This window comes from Leishmania infantum, chromosome 27 (assembly GCF_000002875.2).
Source record: "Leishmania infantum JPCM5 genome chromosome 27".
In the NCBI taxonomy this organism is placed as follows: domain Eukaryota; phylum Euglenozoa; class Kinetoplastea; order Trypanosomatida; family Trypanosomatidae; genus Leishmania; species Leishmania infantum.
This window is the reverse complement of record NC_009411.2, coordinates 824,978-846,725: the sequence shown is the minus strand read 5'-3', so window position 1 is coordinate 846,725 and position 21,748 is coordinate 824,978. Positions and strand designations below refer to the sequence as shown.

The window sequence follows — 21,748 nt, the reverse complement described above, 5'->3', positions numbered from 1 at the left end:
GCTCCTCCATCCTCGCCCCACTGCTCTCTCGCTCTACCTCCCCCCACACACATACACACACTGCGTGCTTGGAGCCTGCGGCCGTACTGGCGGCATTCGCGCTTGAACCACAGCGACCCGTCCTTTCCCTCCTCTACTCGCCCACCCCTTCAGTCACGACACAGCAGTACCGCAGACGAGCAGAATGGGCGTCAAGTCCAAGAAGAAGGCCAAGACCCGGTTGGACGCGTACTACCGGCTGGCCAAGGACCAGGGGTACCGCGCCCGTTCTGCCTACAAACTCATCCAGTTGAACCGAAAGTATGATTTCCTCGCCAAGTCGCGCGTCCTTGTCGACCTCTGCGCCGCGCCTGGTGGCTGGTGCCAGGTGGCGGCGCAGCACATGGCGATAGGCTCGAAGATCGTCGGTGTCGATCTTGTTCCGATTGCGCCGATCCGTGGCGTCAAGACGTTCGTGGGTGACATCACAGATGACAAGACGCGCAAGATGATCGTCACGTACCTGAAGAAAGAGCCGGTCGACTGTGTCATTCACGATGGTGCGCCAAACGTCGGCGGTGTGTGGTCGCGCGATCTCTTCGACCAGAACGCGCTCGTGCTGGCGTCGGCCAAGATGGCGTGCTCCATGCTTAAGGCGAACGGCTGGTTTGTCACGAAGGTGTTCCGCTCGCCGGACTTCCACAACCTCCTCTGGGTGTTCAAGCAGCTCTTCGAGAAGGTCGAGGCGACGAAGCCGCAGGCGTCTCGCATGGAGTCTGCCGAAATCTTCGTCGTCTGTGCTGGCTTCAAGGCACCCAAGAGCATCGATCCCGCCTTCTTCAACCCGCAAAAGGTCTTTGCGGAGGTCGGCCAAGAGAAGATCGTCTCCGCCTCCGGCATGCTGGTCGCCCCCAAGTCGAATGTGCCGACGGGGTACGACGAGTTCGCTACCGTTTCGCACCACGTTGCGTCCTTCTCCGATTTCCTCAACGCTGATGACCCGAAGGTGTTCCTAAAGACGCACCACGAGCTGCGCTTCAGCGACGACGCGGACAAGGAATACCTCAAGTCGAAGAGCTCCAAGAAGGAGCTGGTGTATCTCTGCGGTGATCTTCAGCAGGTGGGCGAGGCTGATCTTCGGCGCATGCTGCGGTGGCGAGAGCAGCTGCTGCGCGAGAAGACCCACCGCATCCAGGTCGACGCGGCAGGCACTGAGGAGGGCGGCGACGTGGACAGCATGGCCGGCGGCAACGGCAGCGACGACGAAGACGACGAAGATGACGGCAAAGGGAAGCGCGACTACCACTTCGACTTCGACAGCCCCGAGGGCGTCACGCAGATCGCGCGTGAGCTGCTCGAGATTCGGAAGAAGAAGGCCAAGGAGTTGAAGAAAAAGCAGAAGAAGGTGGTGGATCGAAAGCTGAAGCAGATCAAGGGCCTCATCAACTACGACCCCAACATGAGCGTCGAGCATATGACGGAGGCGGATGGGCTCACCTACAAAGGCACGAACACCGACGCCTTCGACGATGACGGCGACGCCGCGGCAGGCGGCGAGGACGGCGAAGCCGATGAGCTGGATCACTTCACTGTGGAGCAGCTCGGGCTTATTCCGGAGAAGGAGCTGGCCCACATCATGGATAAGACTTGGACGGAGCCGGAGGACCGCGGCAACGACCCGCTGAACCCGGTCATGTCGGTCAACCTCGCCTCCCAGGACGACTGGGACTTGGGGGACAAGAAGGACGGCGACGAGTCCGAGGCCGAGGGCGACGACGATGGCGTGCCGCACTCCGCCCAGCTCGTTGAGGGGGAGGAGCACTTCATGGATGTCGACAACTACGGTAACTACGTCCCGGCGCAGCGCTCGACGCGTGTGACGCTGTACGAGGCAGGGCTGGAGGGCTACGAGGACAGCAACGACGCGGAGGCCGCGGACGAGACGCCGGCGTCCAAGAAGAAGCGTGCAAAGGCAGAGAAAGACGCAGCGCAGCTGGAGGAGGCGGGTAAGAGCAGCAAGTGGGAGCGCCATCAGCTGAACATCGAAAAGGTGTTGAATGACACCTTTCCGAAGCCGAAGGATCACGATCGCGCCAAGAACAAGAAGCGGCAGCGCACCCTAGAGGAGGAGCGCATCATCATGAGCGTGCCCACGGAGATGGCGGACCCGGACAAGCGCAAGCACGTGCGCACGCGCTTCGAGGACAAGGACGACGACGACAGCAGCGACGACTCTGTTAGCGAGCTGTCTGCGGAGCTGAGCGACGGCGACCTCGACGACTACGAGATCAACCGTGGCCGCGAGGACTCGCGCCGCAAGCGCAAGCTGATCCCTGACATAGGTAAGGTGACTACCCAGGAGCTCATACGCCAGCAGCGGAAGCAAACCCTGCACGACAACAAGGAGGTTCGTAAGCAGAACAAGCGAAACAAGAACAACACAAACAGCGGAAAGAATTCCAGTGGCAAGCAGGACACGGAGTTTGAAGAGATCCCGATTGCCATGACGGATCCCGACATCCGCGCTCGTACGCTGGCAATCGCGCAGAAGATGCTGGACCCCAAGGCGCGCCGCGAGATCCTCGACGCCTCTGTCAACCGCTACGTCTTCAACGACGACGATGACCTGCCGGACTGGTTCGTAAAGGATGAGCAGCGCAACTGCCGTGTCGTGCTGCCAGTGACCGCGGAGGAGATCGAGGAGCAGCGCCGCCGCTTCCAGGAGCTGAACGCGCGACCGAGTCGCAAGGTGATGGAGGCGATGGGCCGCAAGCGCCGGAAGGCGCAGCGCATGCTACGCAGCTTGATTGACAAAGGCAAGGCTGACCCTCGCGCGCGCGAGAAGGCTGAAAACCTGAGCGTGCGCAAGCTGATGCGTTCGCAAGTGGTGAAAGGCCAGGGAAAGAAGAGGCACAAGTACCTCGACCGGCAGCTGATGGGCCGCATGCGGCGCGAGAAGCAGAAGCTGAAGCGCCGGAAATAGGGTGCACACGTGTGCTTGTGCTTGTGCTTTTCACCGTGCGCCGGGGCCTGCCTCCGTGCCTGTATGCCTGTGCGTTCGCGTGTGTGTGTGCCTGACACTGTCTCTCGCTGCCGTGTATGGGCGCGTTGGCTTGCTGTGATATGGGCAAGACTCGGTTAAGTTGATGTCTCCTTTTTTTTTTCATCGGAGCATTTCGCCACCCCTCTTTTACGGAGTGTGCGTACGTGCGCCCTGTTGCTGTGTTGTCCTTGCGTGTTTCTCTTTTTCACTTGTGCATGGGTACATCTTGTTTTCTTTGTCGTGGCGTCGCGCAGTCTGAGCCGACGATGCTGCACTATCAGCCCTCCCTCTGAATTCACTTCCCTTCCCGCCCCGCTTCCTTCACACACACACACACACACACACGTGTACGCGCACGCACCGCGGACTCTCTCGCTCTCGCTCTCTTCTGTTTTGGTTGTCGCTCTCCTTCCTTTGTACGCCTAAGCGTGTTAAGCCCGTAAGCCACCGTGGCGTTGAGCGCAACAGGAAAAAAAACCGAGTCACGCACACGCACACGGAGAAACGGAGAGAAAAAGGGGGCCCGACGCGACGCTCGACGCAACCGGACGTCTCTTCGTCCCCCCAGCGCAAGCGTGCATGCTTGCACGTACAACTACACACACCAGCTCAGCAGGTGTGTGTTTCCACTCACCTCCAGCTATGAAGGATCAGCGGCAGCGGTGCCCTTTATGTGGGCATGGCAGCATGTGATGACGGGAATTTGGAGAGGAGACAGGGCTCGCACTCGCCCGCGTGCGCCTCCGCCTTTACGCGACAAGCAAAGCCAAGTCGCGACTCTTCTCTCAATTCTTTCTGCTCTGTTTTTCTTAGATCCACGTCGCCTCCTCTGTCTGCCCGTCGTTTCTCTCTCTCTCTCCTTCCCACTCGCCGGGATCTCTGCGCATGAGCGTGTGTGCGTGCACGCTGATAACGATGACGACCATATGCCCCACTCCCTCTCTCTCCTCATCCTCCCTGCACATGTCACATGGGGGTTTCCGCATCAACGATCACTGGCGAAAAAAAAAACATGTACTCGTCCCAGATGGCTGAAGCGCAGTTCTGGAAAGCATCGCAAGGCACACCCGGACGCACACCTCCCCCCCCCAAAAAAAAATAAGAAATGGGCAAATACACCATGCTGCACAACATCAACAAGGTGTTGTGCGTTATGCTCGATGATGGCCGTACCGTTACTGGCAAGCTGCTCGTCTTTGACAAGCACATGAACGTCGTTCTTGGCGACGCGGTCGAGGAGCGGCCGCAGTCGAAGAAGATGGCTGAGGAGGGCGTCTCGCCAAAACGCCAGCTGGGGCTTATCTTGCTGCGCGGCGAGCACGTTGTGTCCGTCACAGTGATGAAAGGTAGCGAGAACGGTGGCAGCGGGGCTGTGGCGAATTTTGGCGGCGCTCCCAAGTCGGCGAAGGCAACCGCCGTGAAGCGCAAGCGCGGCGCGTAACGACGAAAGTCAAACTTGGCACCTAAAAGCTGAGGGGTGAGGTGAGCTGTCTCGTACCGCTATGTGTGCTCAGAAGCATCCTAACCTCTCTCTTGTGTGCCCGCCTACAGTCAAACGTTTGCGTTCCCATGTATTCACACCCCCGCGCGTGTTGAGTGTACACGCGAATGAGTTGGTGCTGATGGTGATGATGTCTTTCCGCCCTCCCCAATCCCCCTTTCTTTCTCTGTCCCGCCTTGTGTGTGTGTGTGTATGCGCGTGCGTGTGTGCACCTCACCCCTCGCACGCGCACACAGGGGGCGAGGGGCACAGAGGCGATGAGGGGGTCGATGCGCTGTAGGAAATCAGAAACAGGACGATTTAGTGCAAAACGACAAGAAGCGAAAAAGGCGAGCGCCAACGAATAACCGCCGGATGACCCCTTTCGCTGTGCGTCTGCCCATCGCCTCGAGGCGAGGGCCGACCTGCCTAACTCTTCCTTGTCAGAGAGGCGCGTGCGTGCTCATGGAGCATATGTGCGAGTGTGTGATTGTATGATGACACGAAAAGAAGATGAAGAGTAGAGAAGCATGGTGTAGCGGCGCCGTTGACAGCTGCTGCTTCTCTCACCACCCGCCCCTTACGGCTTTGCATCCACCTCCCTTCCTCCATTTCCATTCTCATTCCCGTGCACGCACGTGTGCACATGAGGGTGATGATGACTGCTCATCCTGTCTTGTCTACGATCTCTCACCTCCCGCTGCTTCCTTTGATCCTTTCCGGTTGTCTCTCGTCCTCCATCTCCCTCGTATCACGCGTGCCAGATTACTGAGCGGACATCTGTTGCCCAGCCAAGCGCGCGCCTTTTCGTCTGTGGGCTCACCTCGGTGCATCCTCCACTTCCGTCGCAACGTGTTTTGTTGTTCGAAGGGCTGCTCTCTCTCACACAAACACACACACACACAAACACACCGGTATACGGACGTCGGCATATCATCCTGAGGGTCAAGCAAACACGACGTTTCGCGCCGGGGTAGCCACGCGGGGGTTTGTTTGGGTCAATCACCTCGGAAGGGCTCTCCCTCGTACTTGTCGGCAGTGTGCCACCTGCTGCTACTGCTGCTGCTGCTGCTGCTGCTGCACACACACACACACACACCGTTGCTACACTACCCCTCTTTCCCCTTTCTTCGCGACAGACGTGCGCTTGCTTCATCTTCTGTCACTCATCATGGCATCCACCGGCAATGGTGGCGGCAGCAAGGCCGCTGCCTCCTCTTTGTCTCCGCAGAAGGCGGGGATGGCTGCGCCTCTCACGTCGGCGCCGCCCATGACTGCCTCAACCACGTCCCCTTCGCGCCTCAACTCGATGCGCACCGCGAGCTCCTCTGTCTCTTCTAAGAACGCGCCCACCGGGCCGAGCAAGAAGGGTGGCACAGCGGTGAAACCCTCCCCCGAGGTCGACGGCAAAACGGCCGCCGGCTCGTCTGAGCCTGGGCCGCGCGCATCGGTGAACACAGATCACCAAAGCAAGTCGAACGCAAATAGCGTGAACGCCTCCAATGTCGCCGGCAGCACCAACGCTCCGTCCGATAACCGCCCTGATCACGACCGCCGCGGTCGGCGGCAAGAGGGCTCGAGCTGGTTCGACGTGGAGAAGCCTGCAAACGCACATCGCCCCGCCGACAAGGAGCTGAACGAGAATGTGCAGATCGTCCAAGACGACATCCCCGACGCGGAGCAGGCCCATCGCGAGCAGGCGGAGCGGGCACAGCGGCAGAAGGAGAAGCTCGCGCAGCACATCTCCGAGTCACCGACGGGCTTCCAGGCGACGCTGCCACGTCTCAACGAACTCGACGTCACGAACAGCTGGGACAAGTTGCTGCGGATGATGCGCAGCGAGTTCGACATGTCGTGTCTCACGAGCTGCCTGGCACGGGAGCTGGACGAGGATGTCGCGTGGAACCCGGAGATGCTGCTGGTGCAGCTCACCTCCGACATGCTGGACGCGGCCGAGTTGCAGAAGGATGGCGGGGAGGCGTACGTGCCGGTGGACGCCAGCGACATCGGCCAGATGACCGGCGGCGAGGTGGCGCGAAAGCGCAAAGAGAAGCGATCGACGATAACGGCTGCGGGTGCCGCACCAGCGGCCGGCGCTGCAGAAGGAACAGAACGCGAGCCAGAGAAGGGCTCCGAAAAGCCTGCGGCTGCTTCACCGACCCCAGCCTTTCAGGCCGCCGCGTCGAAGGCACTGCGTAAGCAGACCACCACTGATCCGGCTGCCGCGGCGCCTAGCGGCAAAAAGGCGCGCAACACGGACAACGCCGGCTCCACATCGACCGCCAACTCCTCGTCGACCCGCAAGCGATCCGCCGCCGGCTCCAGGTCAGGAGAAGCCGGTGGGGGCGGTGGCAACAACGCGAATGTCTCGTCGTCAACGGCGAAGTGCGATAGCACAGACGACACCAAGAGTACTAAGAGCACTTCTTTGAAGGCGCAAGTGTCGAAGCTCTTCTCGAAGTAGAGCTCTACAGTGAGAGCGCACATGCGCTCTCAGACGACCCACGAATACGTACCTTCCAAACACGCACACGTCTCCTCCTCGGTGTTCGTCTCTCTCTTCATCGCTCAACCTGTCTTGATAGCCACCTGCGTGATCCACAGTCGCTGCTCCCCCCCAGCGTTTGCTCGTTGAATCACATGGGTTTCCACGGTAGATCTTGCGCAGCCCCAATGATGTTCTTTTCTTGCTGATGGCGTCCATCTTCTTCGTGGTTTTCGTCGTTTCTTAACACCCTCGCGGTTAGCTCGTTGCGTATGCGTGTGAGTTTTGTTTGAGTTTCCTTGCATCATTTTCTGTGATCCATGTATTCCCCGAGAGCACGGCCTACGCGTCCACGCGCGCACGCGTGCAGACACGCACACACCGATATGCACGACGTGTGCACTGCCCCCATGTAGCTGACTCTCGGTCTCTCCCCATTCGTAGACGGGGGCACTCATCTTCCCTGCCTGCCTGCCTGTCTGTCTCTCAAGCACGCGCTTGTGCACGTCAGTGGTTGCGCAGTGGTGGGGAGGGGGGAGGCGGCGGCGGCGGGTGAGTCCGTGAGAAGGGGTGCGTGTGCCTATGTATGTGGGTGTTACCGGAATGGGCACTATCTTCAATGTAGCATTTCAGTTTCCAGTGGGGCAGGCCGCTGACCAGTTGTACCGAACGCGTTCCTCCTAGCGAGCGGGTGCATCGACGGGCAATGAACATGAAGAGACCGAAGTCGATCCGTACAACACAGAAACGCTTCTGAGGTCATGTGCGTCGGCTTCGCAGCGTGCGAGCTGGTCACTGTCGACGCTGTAGCGGCAGGGCGGGAAAGGCAAGGACAGAGGCGAGGGCGCTGTCGGTAGCACGGACATACACACACACACACATGCAGCGCGGGGAAAAAGAAGTTAGTGCCGATGGCGGTAGCACAGCAGCACCCCTCGACGTGTCCCGTGCTTTATGTGTGTGTATGTCCGTGCTACCGACAGCGCTCTCGCCTCTGTCCTTCCCTTCTCCTCTGTATCTGCTCAAGGCTTGCGTCGATTCTGTCGCCGAGCTTGCGTACACTCAGCCGTGCCTACGAACTCTCACATCCGCAAGTGAATCCATGGCCAGTGCACTTCACGCTTGACTCCACCTTCTCCGTCTCTCCTCTCTCCATTTTCCCGCCCGCCCCTCTTCCTCGGGGCCGCCTACAAACGACCTCGCCTCCCTCCTGTCCCCGTTGTACACCCGCACACACGTCCTGCACGTTCCATCCTCCTCTGTATCTCTTCCCCTATTTCTTGTCGGTGCTGCATCAGCATCTTCACACGCTTGGAATGAAGAAGGTCCTGGTACTGAACGGCGACTCGTACGTTGGCCGCCATGTCGTGAGGGCCTTCCATCAGTCGTACGAGTATGAGGTCGAGATCACGCGCACTCGCACTGGCGAACGAGCGGCGACAGCGGTGAATGCGGTGATGAGGGCGACCTCGAGTGACTGGCTGTGGGGCCAGATGAAGGGCCTGTGGGACTCGCTCGAGAAGTCGCTGGTCGCCGCCGCGGCCGACGCCGCGGACGACTCTTCTGTCATGGTCACAGGGGGATCGCACCACAAAAGTACGCGGCATGCTGCGCCCGCTGCTGGTGCGGCGCAGCTGCCTACATCACTGCCACGCGCGGGCTTGTCTGCGGAGGAGCGAAATACGTTACCGGCGGACATCCAGTTTTGCGTGAGCAGCATCGTTCCCAAGCACAACGACAACACGGAGGAGTTTCGGAAGCGTCTGCTCGCCAACGACGTCGTCATTGCGGTCCTTCAGGACGACACGTACGAAGCCATGTGTGCCATTCGCATTCTCGCTGGGACGCACTACGATGTAGAGAAGACATTTGTGCTGGTGTCATCGGCCGTGACGTGGGCGTACACACTGACATCAGAGCGCGCGCGTGCCCGTGCGATGCGGCAGTGGGAGCGCGAGGAGGAGCGAAATGCCTTCTTGGAGGAGCTCCTCGACGCTGAGGATGAGGAGAACGACGACGGAGATGCCCTCGGCGAGGGCGCTGCTGCCGTGGCGGAGAGAGAGGCGCGTCGTGCCGCACGTCGCAGAGAGCTAGAGCAGCGCCTCCCTCTCTCTCTGCGCGAGCCTGCCGCCGGCGAGGACGAGGCCGAGCTCCGCGAGCTTGTCCCGGACCGAGTCTTCACCGACGACGCCTACGCTCAGCGTGTGCCGCACCCGCGCTTTCAGCACTGGCACTCGCTGGAGCACCTCGTGAAGCGCTCCAACACCGAGACGCTGCACACCTACGTCGTCTTCGCTGGCCTCCCGTACGGCGCTGGCGAAGGGTCGGACATGCTGTTCGGGCTCCTGCGCAGCGCCTGGCACCACCAGGTTCTGCCGCAGTACGGTGCCGGCGTGAATGAGATCCCCATGATCCACGTGCAGGACTTGGCCTCGATCCTTTACAAGGTCGGCAGCGCCTACGACGTGCTTGGGGAGCGGTACATGTTCGCCGTTGACCAGGGCCACATCACGCAGCGGCAGTTGCTGCAAGCGGTGCAGGCGCGCTTTGGTGGGTCCGTGCAACCAGCTGTCGCGGTGTCCCCGTCAGTGGCCAACGCTACCGCAGTGGATTTGGTGCGCCTCGATCGGCTGGAGCTGCCGCCGCCGACCAGCCCTCAAGAGCTTTTCGCCGCGTTTGGCAACAAGCCGTGCTGGGGCGACGGCGGGGCTCTCTTGACCGCCCTAGTGCTCTCCGACATCCAAGCGGAGCCCTCCACTGTGCTGACGATGCACGCGGAGGATGATTGGGTAGCCCTCGATGGCTTCCTTGCGACCCTTGATGTGACATGCGCGCAGTTCCGCGCTGCGCACGCAGATGCATTCAAGCCGATCCGCGCCCTCATCACCGGGCCACCGCTGAGCGGGGCGGAAACCGTTGCCGCTCTACTGGCGCAACGGTGCCGTGCGCCGTGCGTGTCGCGCGAAAACATCGTTGCGGACTATAAAGCGCACGTGGCAGATGTACGCGCCGCGCTGCGGGGCCTGCTTATGCGACGCCTACAGCGCCGTCGTGCCAGGGTGCAAGCTCGGCTGGTGCGTCAGGCAGCGGAGGAGAAGGCCGCTGGGCGCCTGGCAAAGGAGGAGCAGCGGCGCCAGAGGCGAGAGGAGCGGCAGCAGCGCGGCGACACAGACGATGACAGCGGCGGCGAGGAAGAGCCGGACGAAGAGGGGGCGGCGACTGAGGGGGAGAGTGAGGTCGGCGGCGCGGCGTCTGGGGTGGCCTCCGGCGCATCTCTGATATCTATCTTTCTTCCAACGACCACCAAAAGCGCTGATAGCGGCAGCGACGATGAGGAGGAGGTCGCGACGCAGCCACAACAGCAGCAGCAGCCTCTGCGGCCTATTGCGCTGGTTGTGAACGAGGCATACATCCGCGGTGCCGCCGACGCCGACGCCGACGGCGACGAGGAGGGCGGCGCCGGGATCGATGAGGAGCAAGAGGAGGATGAGGATGAGGAGGAGGGCGGCAACTGGCTTGCACAGCTCGACGCACAGGATGAGGCGGCGCAAGCAGAAATGCAAGAGGACCGTGAACTGCTGCCTCCTGTGCCCCTCTCCGCCGCCGCGGGCGACGCAGCGCTGCCTTTACTAGCTCTACCGCCCTTTGCTGCCCGTAGCCGTGGCCGTGCCTTTGCGCGCGATGTGGACCGGCAGGAGCTGCGGTGCATCGCGGCGCTCCGTCAGGAGTACCTTCTCGGTCTGAAGGTGCTGGCGCTAAAGGTGTCGGCAGAGGGACGACTGCCACGTCCGCCGCCCACTCCAGCGGCGTCGGAGGACAATGGCGGATACAACGACGAGGATGGCCGCGGCGGCACCAGCGGTGGTAGCGACGAGGGCAGCGACGAGGGCAGCAGCCAGGACAGCGACGAGGAGGGGGATGAGGAGGTGGCAAGTGATGGCACGCTTCAGGCGTCGCCGGAGGGCAGAAACGACGCCGCCGAGGAGGACGAGGAAGAAGACGACGATTACGAATCGGCCGACCCCGGAGACGACACAAACCCGCTCCTCGCAATCGACCCCGCTGACGATAGCTCCGCATACCTCGACTGCGCGCTCGCCTTCATGTGCCGGTGGCGCCTGCGTCAGTCGGATTGCCGCTGCCAAGGCTACATCCTCAGTGACTTTCCGCAGACGCTAGCGCAGGCCGTCTTATGCTTCCGCGCAAATGGGGCGGAACTCGAGGATGCCGAGCTGCGCCGCCAACGCGCTCTCGCCCCGCTGCTGGCACGCTCTGATGACCACGCTGCGGAAGACTCAAGTGACGCGGACGGCGAGGACGGCGGGGTTCTAGCCCCCATCGATGCGGATTTTCCTCTGCCTGATATTGCCAACATGGAGGAGGAGGAGCTGCTGGCGCTGGAGCGCGCTCATCGCCGTGGCCGCGGTCCGGCAGGTTGCAACAGCGCCGTCGGTGAGGTGGAGTCGATGGACGATTTGACGGAGGGGGTGGCCGCCAGCGGCGACACGGAGACCGTAATAGAGCCTGTGGATGAGTCTCTCTTCGTAGATCATGTCGTGGCGCTCCAGGCCGACCCGGCTGTTTTGCGCGCCACGATGGATGCGCTACAGACAAACCTGGTTGTGGCTGCCGAGCAGCAGGCATCATCGACGTCTCAGAGCGGTGCGGGACCCTCCGCGCAGGGTGCGGCTGCCATAGGGTCGGCAGAGGCGGCGCTTGCGGCGCTTCGCGCCTCGCTGCACACCACCCCATACGTTGCGCAGCTGGAATGGTACATGGATCATCACACCGCCACTTCTCCTCCGACCCAGTCGCTGCTGTCGTGGCTCAGCGCCATCACGACGACACCCGCGCTGGGTGTGCAGCACGCGCGGGTTATCGTTCCCCTTAGCACTAGTGATGATGCCGCTGACGTTGAGGACGCGGACGGCGTCGCTGTAACTACTATGGAGGCTCCCCCGACAACCCGCACGGCGCAGATGCACTTCATGCCGATGTCGGTGCTGAGCACGGAGGAGGTGAAAGCATGCTGGTGCGCGGCGAGCGAGCGGAAGGCGCAAGATGGAGCGAGGGCGGCGGGGGTCGGCATGGACGCACGCATGGTTGCAAACCGCACATGCGGTGATGAGTGCGGATCCGCGTTGGTGGATGCCAAGCTGCCGGTGGCGCTGATGCGGCTCGCACCGCTCTGCTGGACCGGCGCCGCGGCCCCGCAGTCCCCGTTACTTCTCAGCCAGGCTCCTTCTCCCTCAGCGCACACCCGGTGTCCTCGTCACAGCCGCGCCACGTCGCGGCGCACACCACCGCCGGCTGCATCTCTCGCGGCTCTTGCGCAGGATCTATGCGCACGTATTGCACCCGTGCGCCGAGAGCCCACAGCTGCGGCTACGACTACGGCTACGGCGGCTCCAGCAGCATCCACCGAAACGGACGGGGTATCGGACACGAGCGCCAAGACGGCCCCGCCGCTCCTGGCGGACGCCGCGGCACCAGCAGGTCAAGTGGATGTCGCGACAGCATCTGAAACACCAGCCGATGCTGCTTTGAAAGAAGCCGCTGGCAGCATCTCAGACGCAGCTGTTACTGTTGCTGCGGGGGAGGAGGAGCGGCAGACGAGACTTACCGCTTGCTCTGAGGCCGAGGCGTCCCAGATCCTGCACGAGTTGGCCTCCCTGCGTCGTCTGCAGATCGTCGAGAGCAGCCCTGACACGGTGGAGATGCTGGAACTACCGGTGGAGACGTACTTGATGAAGTACGTGCTGCCGAATCTGACTCCTGTCATGACGGACGTGGTGCGCATGCGACCAAACGACCCAGTCTCCACGCTCGCTGACGCCCTCTTCGAGCGTCGCCGCCGCGTGACGCTTTAGTAGGAAGGCGAGTCTACACTGCTGCTGTGGGTGCTTGTGTATGCTCGCGTGTCTGTGTGCGTGTATGTGTGTGCCCACAGCTCTGCTGTCGTGCGCATTTTTGGTGTGGCGCTGCGCTGAGGTTTACCTCCCCTTTTTGTTTCTTTGCCGTTCATCATTGTTGTTCTCTGCATACGTGCACAAGAGAGCCCCAGTCTATTCGTGCGAGTGTGGCGAACTCTCTCTCCCTCTCTGCGTGTGGTCGTGGCTGCCGGGAAAGTGAGTGCGGGTGTCTCTCTCTATCTCACGTGTCTTCCTCCCGTATCGCAGTAACGGGGCGCTTCTCTGACCACCTGCAGGCGGGAGAACAGACACATCGATGTATATATACGCGCACATGCCTTTCGTCTTGATGTATACCTTGCCGCCATCAGTGCCCTAACCCATCACTTGCGCACCCTTTTCCTTGTGTACCCCAGTCCTTGTGCTGATAGATGTACTTGTTCGCTCTTGCGTGTGCGGGTGTGTGCACGCATCTCTTGCGTTACACTGCATCGCCCCTCCCTCCCCCCAACCACAAAAGTAGGCTGGGGTAACGTGAAAAACAACAAGAAAATGAACGCACGGCCGCGTGCGCCAGCAGGTGACTATGCACGGTGCAGCTCTGAAGACATGGGACGAGTGGCTGACAGTGAGGGAAGAGGAGGTGTTGAACGAAGCCCCTCTGCAGCCAGGACGAGAGGGCATGAAACCCTTCTAGCCAGCGGGCAGTGCTGCTAATGTAATGCTTACATGCTTGCTCGCGTGCGCGTGTGTGGGCGTCTTCGCCTGTCTCTCTTACAAGCGCCCATCGTCTGCACCGCCCTCCTCACCATACTGCCCTCATTCTTCTTTGTCCTCTGCTCCCCTCGCCCACACATGCGAACCACGGCCCCCCGTGGTGCTGTGTACTGCACCCTTCATGGAGTGGCAGCGCGCACCCTCCATCGGTGTGCCACATCTCTGTGACCTCTTTTTTCCTTGTATTATAGGTTTCGTAGCCGCGGCTCCGCATGCGCTGACGGAAGACGAGAAGACAAGAATAAGAGCTAAAAACAACTTGCGGCGGAAAGCACCACGTGTAGTCGCACTCATACGTAGAGCGCACCGCGAACAACGCCATGCAGGTCAACTCGCTCTTGGAGCGTATGCGGAAGGTGCGGCAGGAAAAGGCTGCCGCCGCTGCCGCCGCTCCACCAGCAGTGACCAACGCGACCGCCACTGTCCCTGCTGCAAACGCAGCGATCAGAGACGCACCCGTGTCGAGCGCCGCTGACGCGGATACCGCGGGTGGCGGCGGCGTCGTGTCGTCGTCGTTGCTGACAGGTGTGACGGTGCCGGCCCCGCCGCCCGTGTTCGCCTCTCCATCCTCGGCGCGGCTTGAGTACCGTGACAACGCAAAGGATCCGCTCTGTGTGCCCTTCACATGCGACATGATCGTACCAGTTCTGAACGCGCTCCTCAGCAATCAACAGCACAGCTCAACGTCAACTGTTGCCGCTGCCGCTTCCGGAGGCCTTAATGGTGCCGTGGTGCCCATGATGACGGAGGCGGTAAACAGCATTGACGCCACTGGGGGCGATACCCGTGACGTGAGTGCATTGAGCAGTGCTTCGGCAGAGATCCCGGGCGCCGGCCGTGACAGCAGCGGGAAGGAGAGCCAGTCTATTGTGGTGGCGAAGGCTGTCGTGCGTATGCGAGAGGTGCTGGCAGCGCAAGGGCCTCCGCAGATGCCCCAGAAAGCGGCAGTGGAGAGCGTGCCATCCATCACCGCCACCGGCACTGCTACTGCTGCTGGCGCGCCGGTCTCTTCTCTTCGCCCATCTAGCGCTTCCTTGTTTGCCGATGCAGCATACAATACTGCCTGCGCCGTGGCCCGCGTCGATGTCTCCGGCGCCGTTCGACCCATCTGCAGGGATGTGAACTACTACACTCGAGTCGGCCGCATCTCGCAGGGTGTGTACGGCGTCGTCTTCCGCGCCGTCACCACGGCGGACTACGAGCGGCAGCATCGGCAACAATCTCGCCACCGCGTGACTCGACCGGGCTCAGCCGCTTCGTCAGCCGCTGCACCGCCAGGGCACGTGCGCACATATGCTCTGAAACACATAAAAAAGATGTGGCTAGAGGACTCGCAGGTTGGGCTTCCGCCATACTTGATGCGAGAGATCGATCTACTGCTGCGGTTGCAGCATCCCAACATCATGGGCGCACTGGAGCTCGTCTTGCTAGACCCGACGCCGGTCCCGCGCCGCCTGGCATCACCACCCAAATCGTGCTCGCCCTCCTCCTCATCGTCGGAGTCGCCATCGTCGTCGTCGTCGTTGTCGTCGGAGTCGCCATCAACCGAGCAGCACGCAGAGGAGGCTGCGGAGTGCGATCGCGCCCTTCGCCGGCTTCGCTCCACGGCGGAGGACACAGCGGGGCAAAACTTAGCGAAGAAGGCGAAGATCGACAACGCCGAAGAGCCACTGCCGCAGCGGGAAGAGGCCCGGCCCGCCACGCAAGCTCAAACTAAAGGTGAGAAAGGCGCTGCTCAGGACGCTGCTGCCACACGTCCGCTGGCCGCCGTTGGCGCTGCAAGCAAGGCGAAGGACGTCTTCCTTGTAATGGACTACTGCCCCTACGACCTGGGGAGTTACATGCGGCGGTACGCGACTGCAGCAGAGCTCTACGGCGACGGCGACGACTGCAAGTCTACTCACGCGAGTGCACAGGTGCCGTACTTCCACATCACGCCACGCAACGCGCATCCGCAGGCGGCGGCGAGCTACGTGGCACGCGCCAAGTCCATCGTGTACCAGATCTTGCGTGCCGTGGCGTTTCTGCACGACAGCCGCATTCTCCACCGCGACCTGAAGACGTCGAACGTACTGCTTGGCGAGGATGGCTACGTGAAGGTGTGCGACTTCGGCCTTGGTCGCCTCTACCGTGAAGGCCAGGCGCTCACCCCCACCGTTGTGACGCTCATGTATCGCGCGCCGGAGCTGCATTTTGGTGTCGTCGACTATTCTCACAAAATGGACGTCTGGTCGGTCGGGTGCATCTTCGCCGAGCTCTTCCTGCGACGTCCTCTTTTCCACGCCTCGACCGACAGTCACCACCTCCTGGCTGTGTGTGAGGTGCTAGGCATTCCGACGGAGGAGTCGTTCCCGGGCTTGTATCACCTTCCCCAGACGAAGACAATGATGCAGTCGCTGCCGCGCTGGAACCGCACGTCGCGGCTGGCGAGCCTCTTCCAACGTGGCGCTGTCCTCCCCACCGTAGCACACGGCGATGTTCCGGTGGCAGCGGAGGGCGCGCTATTGCCTGAAAGCGGGGTGGATCTGCTCGCGTCGGTGCTGCAGTGGAACCCGCGCCGCCGCCCATCTGCTGCCGAGGCGCTGCAGCACCCATTCTTCAAGGAGGAACCGCTGCCATGCGCGCCAGCAGAGCTGATGAGGCCTATGCCGTGGATGGACGCTGCCATTGCTGCTGGTAATGCCGCGCCTTCCGCAGCACTTGTTCCCGAGGATCGGCGTGATCAGCCTGGGAGCCGGGGGTCTCAGGGTTGCCCTTCCACGGCAACACATATGGCACCAAGTACAACTGGACGGCCGTCTTCTGCGAGCGTACCACCAGCTATGCAGCATGTGGCAGACATTCCCAGCGGAGTGGAGGCGACTGTCGCAGCCGTTTCATCAGCGTCTGAAGGCGCAACTGCTGCGTCGCCGCTTGCGAGCGCCTCACCGGATACGTTCCCTGGAGGCAGCCGTAGCGTTTTCGTGAGCGACACTGTTGGTGGCGGATACCAGCAAGCCATCAGTACCCGTGACTACAGCGGCAGCGATGGAGACCTCGCAGAGGAGGACGAAGAGGAGCAACGGCTGCAGCTGCACACGCGCCGCAGCACGCGCGACCAGGTCGAAGACGACGACGACAGTGATGCGGAGACGGAGCGAGTGGGGCGACAAGCACGGTTCCTCGCGAACCAAGACCGAGATGAGTGAGATGGAGACCCCACTTCCCACTCCCTCTCGGTAGTGGGTGCTCGATTTCTGTGGTTGTCTTGCAACTCCAACCCTCTCTCTCTATCTCCCATGTGAGCGCGTGTGCGGGTGCGCGCATGTGTGATTGAACGTGTGTCTGTGTCTGTGCGCGCGCTCCTCCTGTTGCTGCCGACTCCGCTGCCTGCCTCCCCTGCCACCGCGGTAGGTGGCGGCGTTGTGGTAGTCGTGTTGGCGGTGAGCTGCAATTGCTTTTTCTCTTCCTCCTCTTCCCTGCTCTTGCGCCACTCGGTTAGGCGCTTCGCGACCGACGCACGCACGAACGAGAGAGAGAGGCAGAGAGGCAGAGCCATGAGGCACATGTTGAGGCTCGCGCAGGGGTTTCACCCTCCCAAATCATTAGTTGCCATCGCACCGCTCTACTTCCTCAGAGATACCCGACACCGCTGACGCGGCCGTGCGTATGTGAGCGTGTGCATGCGCACTGTGTCTGCCGCAACCCTTCCCCTATCATCCGCCCTTCCTCACCCCCCCGCTTCTCACTCTCACCCTCTCACCCTCTCTCCGATTCTCGACTCCCATCCGTGGTACCGCCACCTACCTGTGCCACTGCCGCCGTTCTCCCCCGCTTTCCTTCTGCATCGCCGCAACCGTTGTCCTTTCTCTCTTACTTTTGCAAGTCTGTGTGTATGTGTCGCGTGTGGAGGTGTAAGTATGCAAATACGCTTGTGTGTGTGTACGGGTACGTTGCCTTTTTTCTTCCTTCGTTGATTCGCTTCTTCCTTCTGTGGTGCGCACACCACCGTTGGCGCGGTGCTTGCGTGCTGTGTGTTGGCCTTATTTTCAGTTTAACGATGGTGTCGTTGATGCTCTTTCCGGCCACCGCTTCGGCCCCGTCTTTTCCTCTCCTCTTCTTGTACCTATTCGATGCGAAGACTTTGTGTGTGTGCGTGCGCGTGTGTGTGCGACATTGAGACTCGCCGTCGTGCTTCCCACGCTTCACGTTTTTCAGTGGTGGCCCGTGCAGCTCCATGTCGTGCTGCACGCAAGGCTTTATCTATACAAAACGATGTTCGAGACACCTGAGAAGGTGGGGGAGGGGGTCAGCAGGAGCTACGCAAGCGACATGCGCAGACATGCGAGCCAACAACGAATGTTCACTAAAAGACGAAGGAGGAGGAGGAGGCGCGACGCATCATGCGACGTGCTCACCTATCAAAAGGGAACCACGGCTGCCGCCTCTCTTGCCACACCCCTGAACCACACGCGCTCATATACACAGCGCATTCCATTGGCGATGACAACACGGCACGCGATGCAACAGCTGAGGGGGGGGGGTCGGCGGCACGAGAGGACAGAGAGAGGGGTAAAAAAAAAGGATGAATCAACGACGGCAGTGACGGATGACTTCTGAAGAGGGAACGGCTGCTCCTCCCTCTTCCCCTCTTCTCTCACCCCTTTGGTGATCTGAACCCGCTGTCTCCACACTGAAGCTTCCCGCCCTTTTCTTCCTTCCACCGATGTGCGTTGTAGTTCCGTCTTCTGTTCTTCTGAACATCCTCTTATCAGCTCCAGTGCTCTCTAGTCTCCCAACCCCCTTGACTTTCCCCCGACCCTACCCCCTCCACACATACACACACACAGACAGAGCACATTGAGTGCCTGACATACATCATGCTGTTCGGCAACGAGGCCCCTTTCCATCTAAAGCCGATTCCGTACCGCGGTGTCCGCAAGCACCAGGCAGAGGTGCTGCAGCATCCGCCCGGCTATAAACACCCGATCATTCCTCTTCCGCCTTGCTCAGCGTTGGAAGTCACAGCAGTACGACCCAGCGGGAGCGGCACCGCAGCGCACTTGTCGCGCTCGTCTGCCTCTCTCTCACCGGCCTCCTCGTTGAATTCAGGCAGCACTCCTGGGACCTTATCATGCACATCATCAAACCGCCGGGCAGTGGATCCCGCTGCTGCTTCTGCACTCTACAGAGTGGCACCACCGAATCTACAGCAGCAGCAGCAGCACAACCCGCGCATGCGCCGTGACAGCGGACGGGGCGGCGATGCCTTTTTAGCGGATGCAGAGCGACTTGATCCGGACATAACGGCCGATGCTGCTCTTCGTCAGGAGCGCGTGTGCGAGCGCCGAAAGCTTCGTGCATACCAGCAGGCTCGCCGCGAGCGGGCGGCATCGCGCGAGGCGACGCTACAAGCCTCCCGCAACGCGGCCTTTGAAGCAGAGTGTAGGCGACTCGCCAACGTAGCTGGCACAGCGCGCAGCAATCGAGAGCAAGACGACCGTGATCCTATCACCCATCAATGCTACACAGCGGAGGCGGAGCAGTTGCTGATGGATCGCAACTCTCACGTGCGCACCCGCTATGCCGCACGCCAGCGGTTCCTCGACCGGCAGATGAACTCAACGGAGTATAATATCCTTACCTGGCAGCTTCGATAGCACATGGAGGATGAGTCGGTGAGGTGCTTGCCGACGCTCTTGAGCTGATGGTGGATTGAGGCGGATGGGGAGGGCTTGCCATGATGCTGCCTACGTAGCTTGCTTGCTCTCTCCGACTGTATTTCGCAACTTCTGAGGTCTTTTTCTGCACACCGTGCATAGCGCCTTCTCCCTCTCTCTGCCCGGGCCGCCGTCGTTTCTCACCACTGTGGGCCGTTCTGTAGAGGGAGGGACCGGCACTCTTCGATGTATAGCCGAGTCATGTGTCTCTTGTTTGCCTTGTGTGGTCGCACGCTTCGCTTTTGTGTCCGGCAAAGTTTTCCGGCCTCTCTTGCTCCTGTGCCCGCGAGCTCCCTTCCACCCCCCCCCCCCCAAGGGCCGCCTCTCGCCATACCCTTTATGCTTGTGCTTGTTTGTGTGTGGATGTGTCGATGTCTCGTGTTGCGGCGGATACGGAGACCGCGAGAGACACAAAGAGGCATGCATGGCTCGTTTTCTTTTTGCCCCATCAGCTCAGTTCTTCTGTCGATGACGCCACCGTGCGACACTCCCCCCGCCCGTTGTGGAGATACGACGGCTGCATGCGCGCCGCGCATGCTCCATCCGCAACACTCTCACCCACCACGCTATTATTTTTGTTGCATCTTCTCCCTTCCATTCCCTCCTCTCTCTCGTTCCTTTGCTTCCTCTACGGTGTCACTTCGTCGTGCTGCAACGCTGATTGTGCATGCGTGCTTGCCATGGTGATTGCACACCGTGCTTGGCAACGCGGAATCGTCTTCTGCACCTCGTCTCAGTCGTGATAGCACCCACACTCACGAGACCTTCTCTTCTTGCGTGATACCTTGCCCGCGTCTGTCCTCTGCCCATTCCGGCTTCTCTCACGCCTCGAAGCGACTTACAAGTATATTCACACCACGCCTCGTTCCTGCGGTGATGTCAGCATACGACACGGAAGCGGTGGCGGCCATTCCGGTAGCCGTACTACCGCCTGGCATCCGCCACGCCACCCTTTCCATGGAGGCACACGAACAGAACCACCTGGCTATCGGCATGGGCGGCGAGAAGTACTTAGTAGTGCATCCAACGTACTCGCTGGCGCCGCACTTGTACAGCCGCCGCATGCTTGGTGCAGTGCTGCTGGTGCTGCTGGAGGTGGCCGTTTTCCTTTTCACGCTTCTAGGCTTGTGCACGCCATGCATCACTGTGCACAAACGGAAATACTTCGCCTTGCTGGGCGGCCACGGCGGGTCCATGACGGACCCGCCCGGGCGAAACCTGTCACTGATTGCGTGTTCGGTGTTGATCATTGTACTCTTCGTCTTTTCGTTCATCTTCTCTGTTGTCGTGGCGTGCTGCGTGCGATGTGACCAGCGCGCGCGCGTGAGCGAAGAGTTGTTCAACCGGGAACTGCTGGAGCTGTACGGCGCGCAGGTGCACGATGATGGGCGCGTGTACAGCGCTGGTGGTGAGCCGAGCGCTTTGAAAGACGAGGGCATGTGGGGCCCGTGCTGTGGGTTCGAGGCGAATGAGCGGTCACGACGGTCAAGAAACACCGGAATCTCGTGCTTGCAGTGCATCGTGGTAACCGCCAGCCTGATCCTGGAGGGCGCCGCTGTGTACAACATGAAGTGGATGCACAGAACTGCCGTGGCGAGCGGTGAGACCGCCACATATGAGAAGGGCTTCTCCGTCACCGTCTTCGCGTTGGTGTTGAGATTATTTCAGCTTCTCTTTTACTGCTACATGGCATTCCATATGCTGTACATCGGCTCCCATCGAAGCATGCCGCGCTGCCAGCTCATCCATACGTCCAGTACCCGCGCAGCCGGTGTTCTTTCGACCCATGGCGAAGCCGCCAGCTCTGGTGACCAGCTTGCAAAGATCGACTCGGAGAGCGGCTATCCATCCAAGCCGCGGCACAGCGCTGCTGACAGGGAAGGCGATCGCGAGATGGAGCTCATTCCAAACTCGCGCACCACGTTGCATTCGTGTCCGTGAGGGGTGCTCTGCTTTCCGCGTCGTCTTCGGTGCAAGCGATGGCGCAGCGGCAGAGGACGAACAGGATAAGGGTAGGCGCGTTCCCGCCGCTTCTCTACTTTGGGGCGGAAGGGCAGAGCGGGGGCGGCGGTTGTTGTCTATCACACCATCGACACACGCATGCACGCGGTGTGTCGCGTACAGCGTGATCGTAGCGAAAGGAATCGGAGAGGTCGTTTGCGTGGTGCTCTCTCGGCTCGCTCGCCCGTTTCTCTTGCTCTCGTTATTTTGCCGCCCTCCACGGGCTCTTGATGCTGCCGGCCACCTCGGTCTGTGGCATCACAGGGCCCAGTACCGACTCTTTCTGGGGAAGTCAAGCAGCCTGCACAGCCTACCCTCGGGGGTACGGACTGGCGGACCCGTGGTGTCGGCGGGCAGGTCGTTGCTGGCGCC

The 21,748-nt window shown here is 61.1% G+C and overlaps 7 protein-coding genes across 7 annotated transcripts; all 7 read left to right on the top strand.

The window, feature by feature from the left end:
• Nucleotides 1-184: 184 nt before the first annotated feature.
• LINJ_27_1900 (putative FtsJ cell division protein) lies at nucleotides 185-2,962 on the top strand (the record flags this gene model as incomplete). Its single annotated transcript, XM_001466401.1, has 1 exon — nucleotides 185-2,962. The coding sequence occupies one exon, from the start codon at nucleotides 185-187 to the stop codon at nucleotides 2,960-2,962; it is 2,778 nt and encodes a 925-aa protein (XP_001466438.1).
• Nucleotides 2,963-4,127: 1,165 nt separating this feature from the next.
• LINJ_27_1890 (putative small nuclear ribonucleoprotein protein) lies at nucleotides 4,128-4,463 on the top strand (the record flags this gene model as incomplete). The annotated part of the gene is made up of 1 exon (XM_001466400.1): nucleotides 4,128-4,463. The coding sequence occupies one exon, from the start codon at nucleotides 4,128-4,130 to the stop codon at nucleotides 4,461-4,463; it is 336 nt and encodes a 111-aa protein (XP_001466437.1).
• A 1,210-nt stretch (nucleotides 4,464-5,673) lies between these two features.
• LINJ_27_1880 (conserved hypothetical protein) lies at nucleotides 5,674-6,966 on the top strand (the record flags this gene model as incomplete). Its single annotated transcript, XM_001466399.1, has 1 exon — nucleotides 5,674-6,966. The coding sequence occupies one exon, from the start codon at nucleotides 5,674-5,676 to the stop codon at nucleotides 6,964-6,966; it is 1,293 nt and encodes a 430-aa protein (XP_001466436.1).
• A 932-nt stretch (nucleotides 6,967-7,898) lies between these two features.
• On the top strand, nucleotides 7,899-12,857 carry LINJ_27_1870 (conserved hypothetical protein; the record flags this gene model as incomplete). Its single annotated transcript, XM_003392614.1, has 1 exon — nucleotides 7,899-12,857. One exon carries the CDS (start codon nucleotides 7,899-7,901, stop codon nucleotides 12,855-12,857), a length of 4,959 nt encoding a protein of 1,652 aa, XP_003392662.1.
• Nucleotides 12,858-13,996: 1,139 nt separating this feature from the next.
• Nucleotides 13,997-16,864, top strand: LINJ_27_1860 (protein kinase-like protein; the record flags this gene model as incomplete). The annotated part of the gene is made up of 1 exon (XM_001466398.1): nucleotides 13,997-16,864. The coding sequence occupies one exon, from the start codon at nucleotides 13,997-13,999 to the stop codon at nucleotides 16,862-16,864; it is 2,868 nt and encodes a 955-aa protein (XP_001466435.1).
• Nucleotides 16,865-18,535: 1,671 nt separating this feature from the next.
• LINJ_27_1850 (conserved hypothetical protein) lies at nucleotides 18,536-19,315 on the top strand (the record flags this gene model as incomplete). Its single annotated transcript, XM_001466397.1, has 1 exon — nucleotides 18,536-19,315. One exon carries the CDS (start codon nucleotides 18,536-18,538, stop codon nucleotides 19,313-19,315), a length of 780 nt encoding a protein of 259 aa, XP_001466434.1.
• A 936-nt stretch (nucleotides 19,316-20,251) lies between these two features.
• LINJ_27_1840 (hypothetical protein, unknown function) lies at nucleotides 20,252-21,316 on the top strand (the record flags this gene model as incomplete). The annotated part of the gene is made up of 1 exon (XM_001466396.1): nucleotides 20,252-21,316. The coding sequence occupies one exon, from the start codon at nucleotides 20,252-20,254 to the stop codon at nucleotides 21,314-21,316; it is 1,065 nt and encodes a 354-aa protein (XP_001466433.1).
• Between the last annotated feature and the right edge of the window lie 432 nt (nucleotides 21,317-21,748).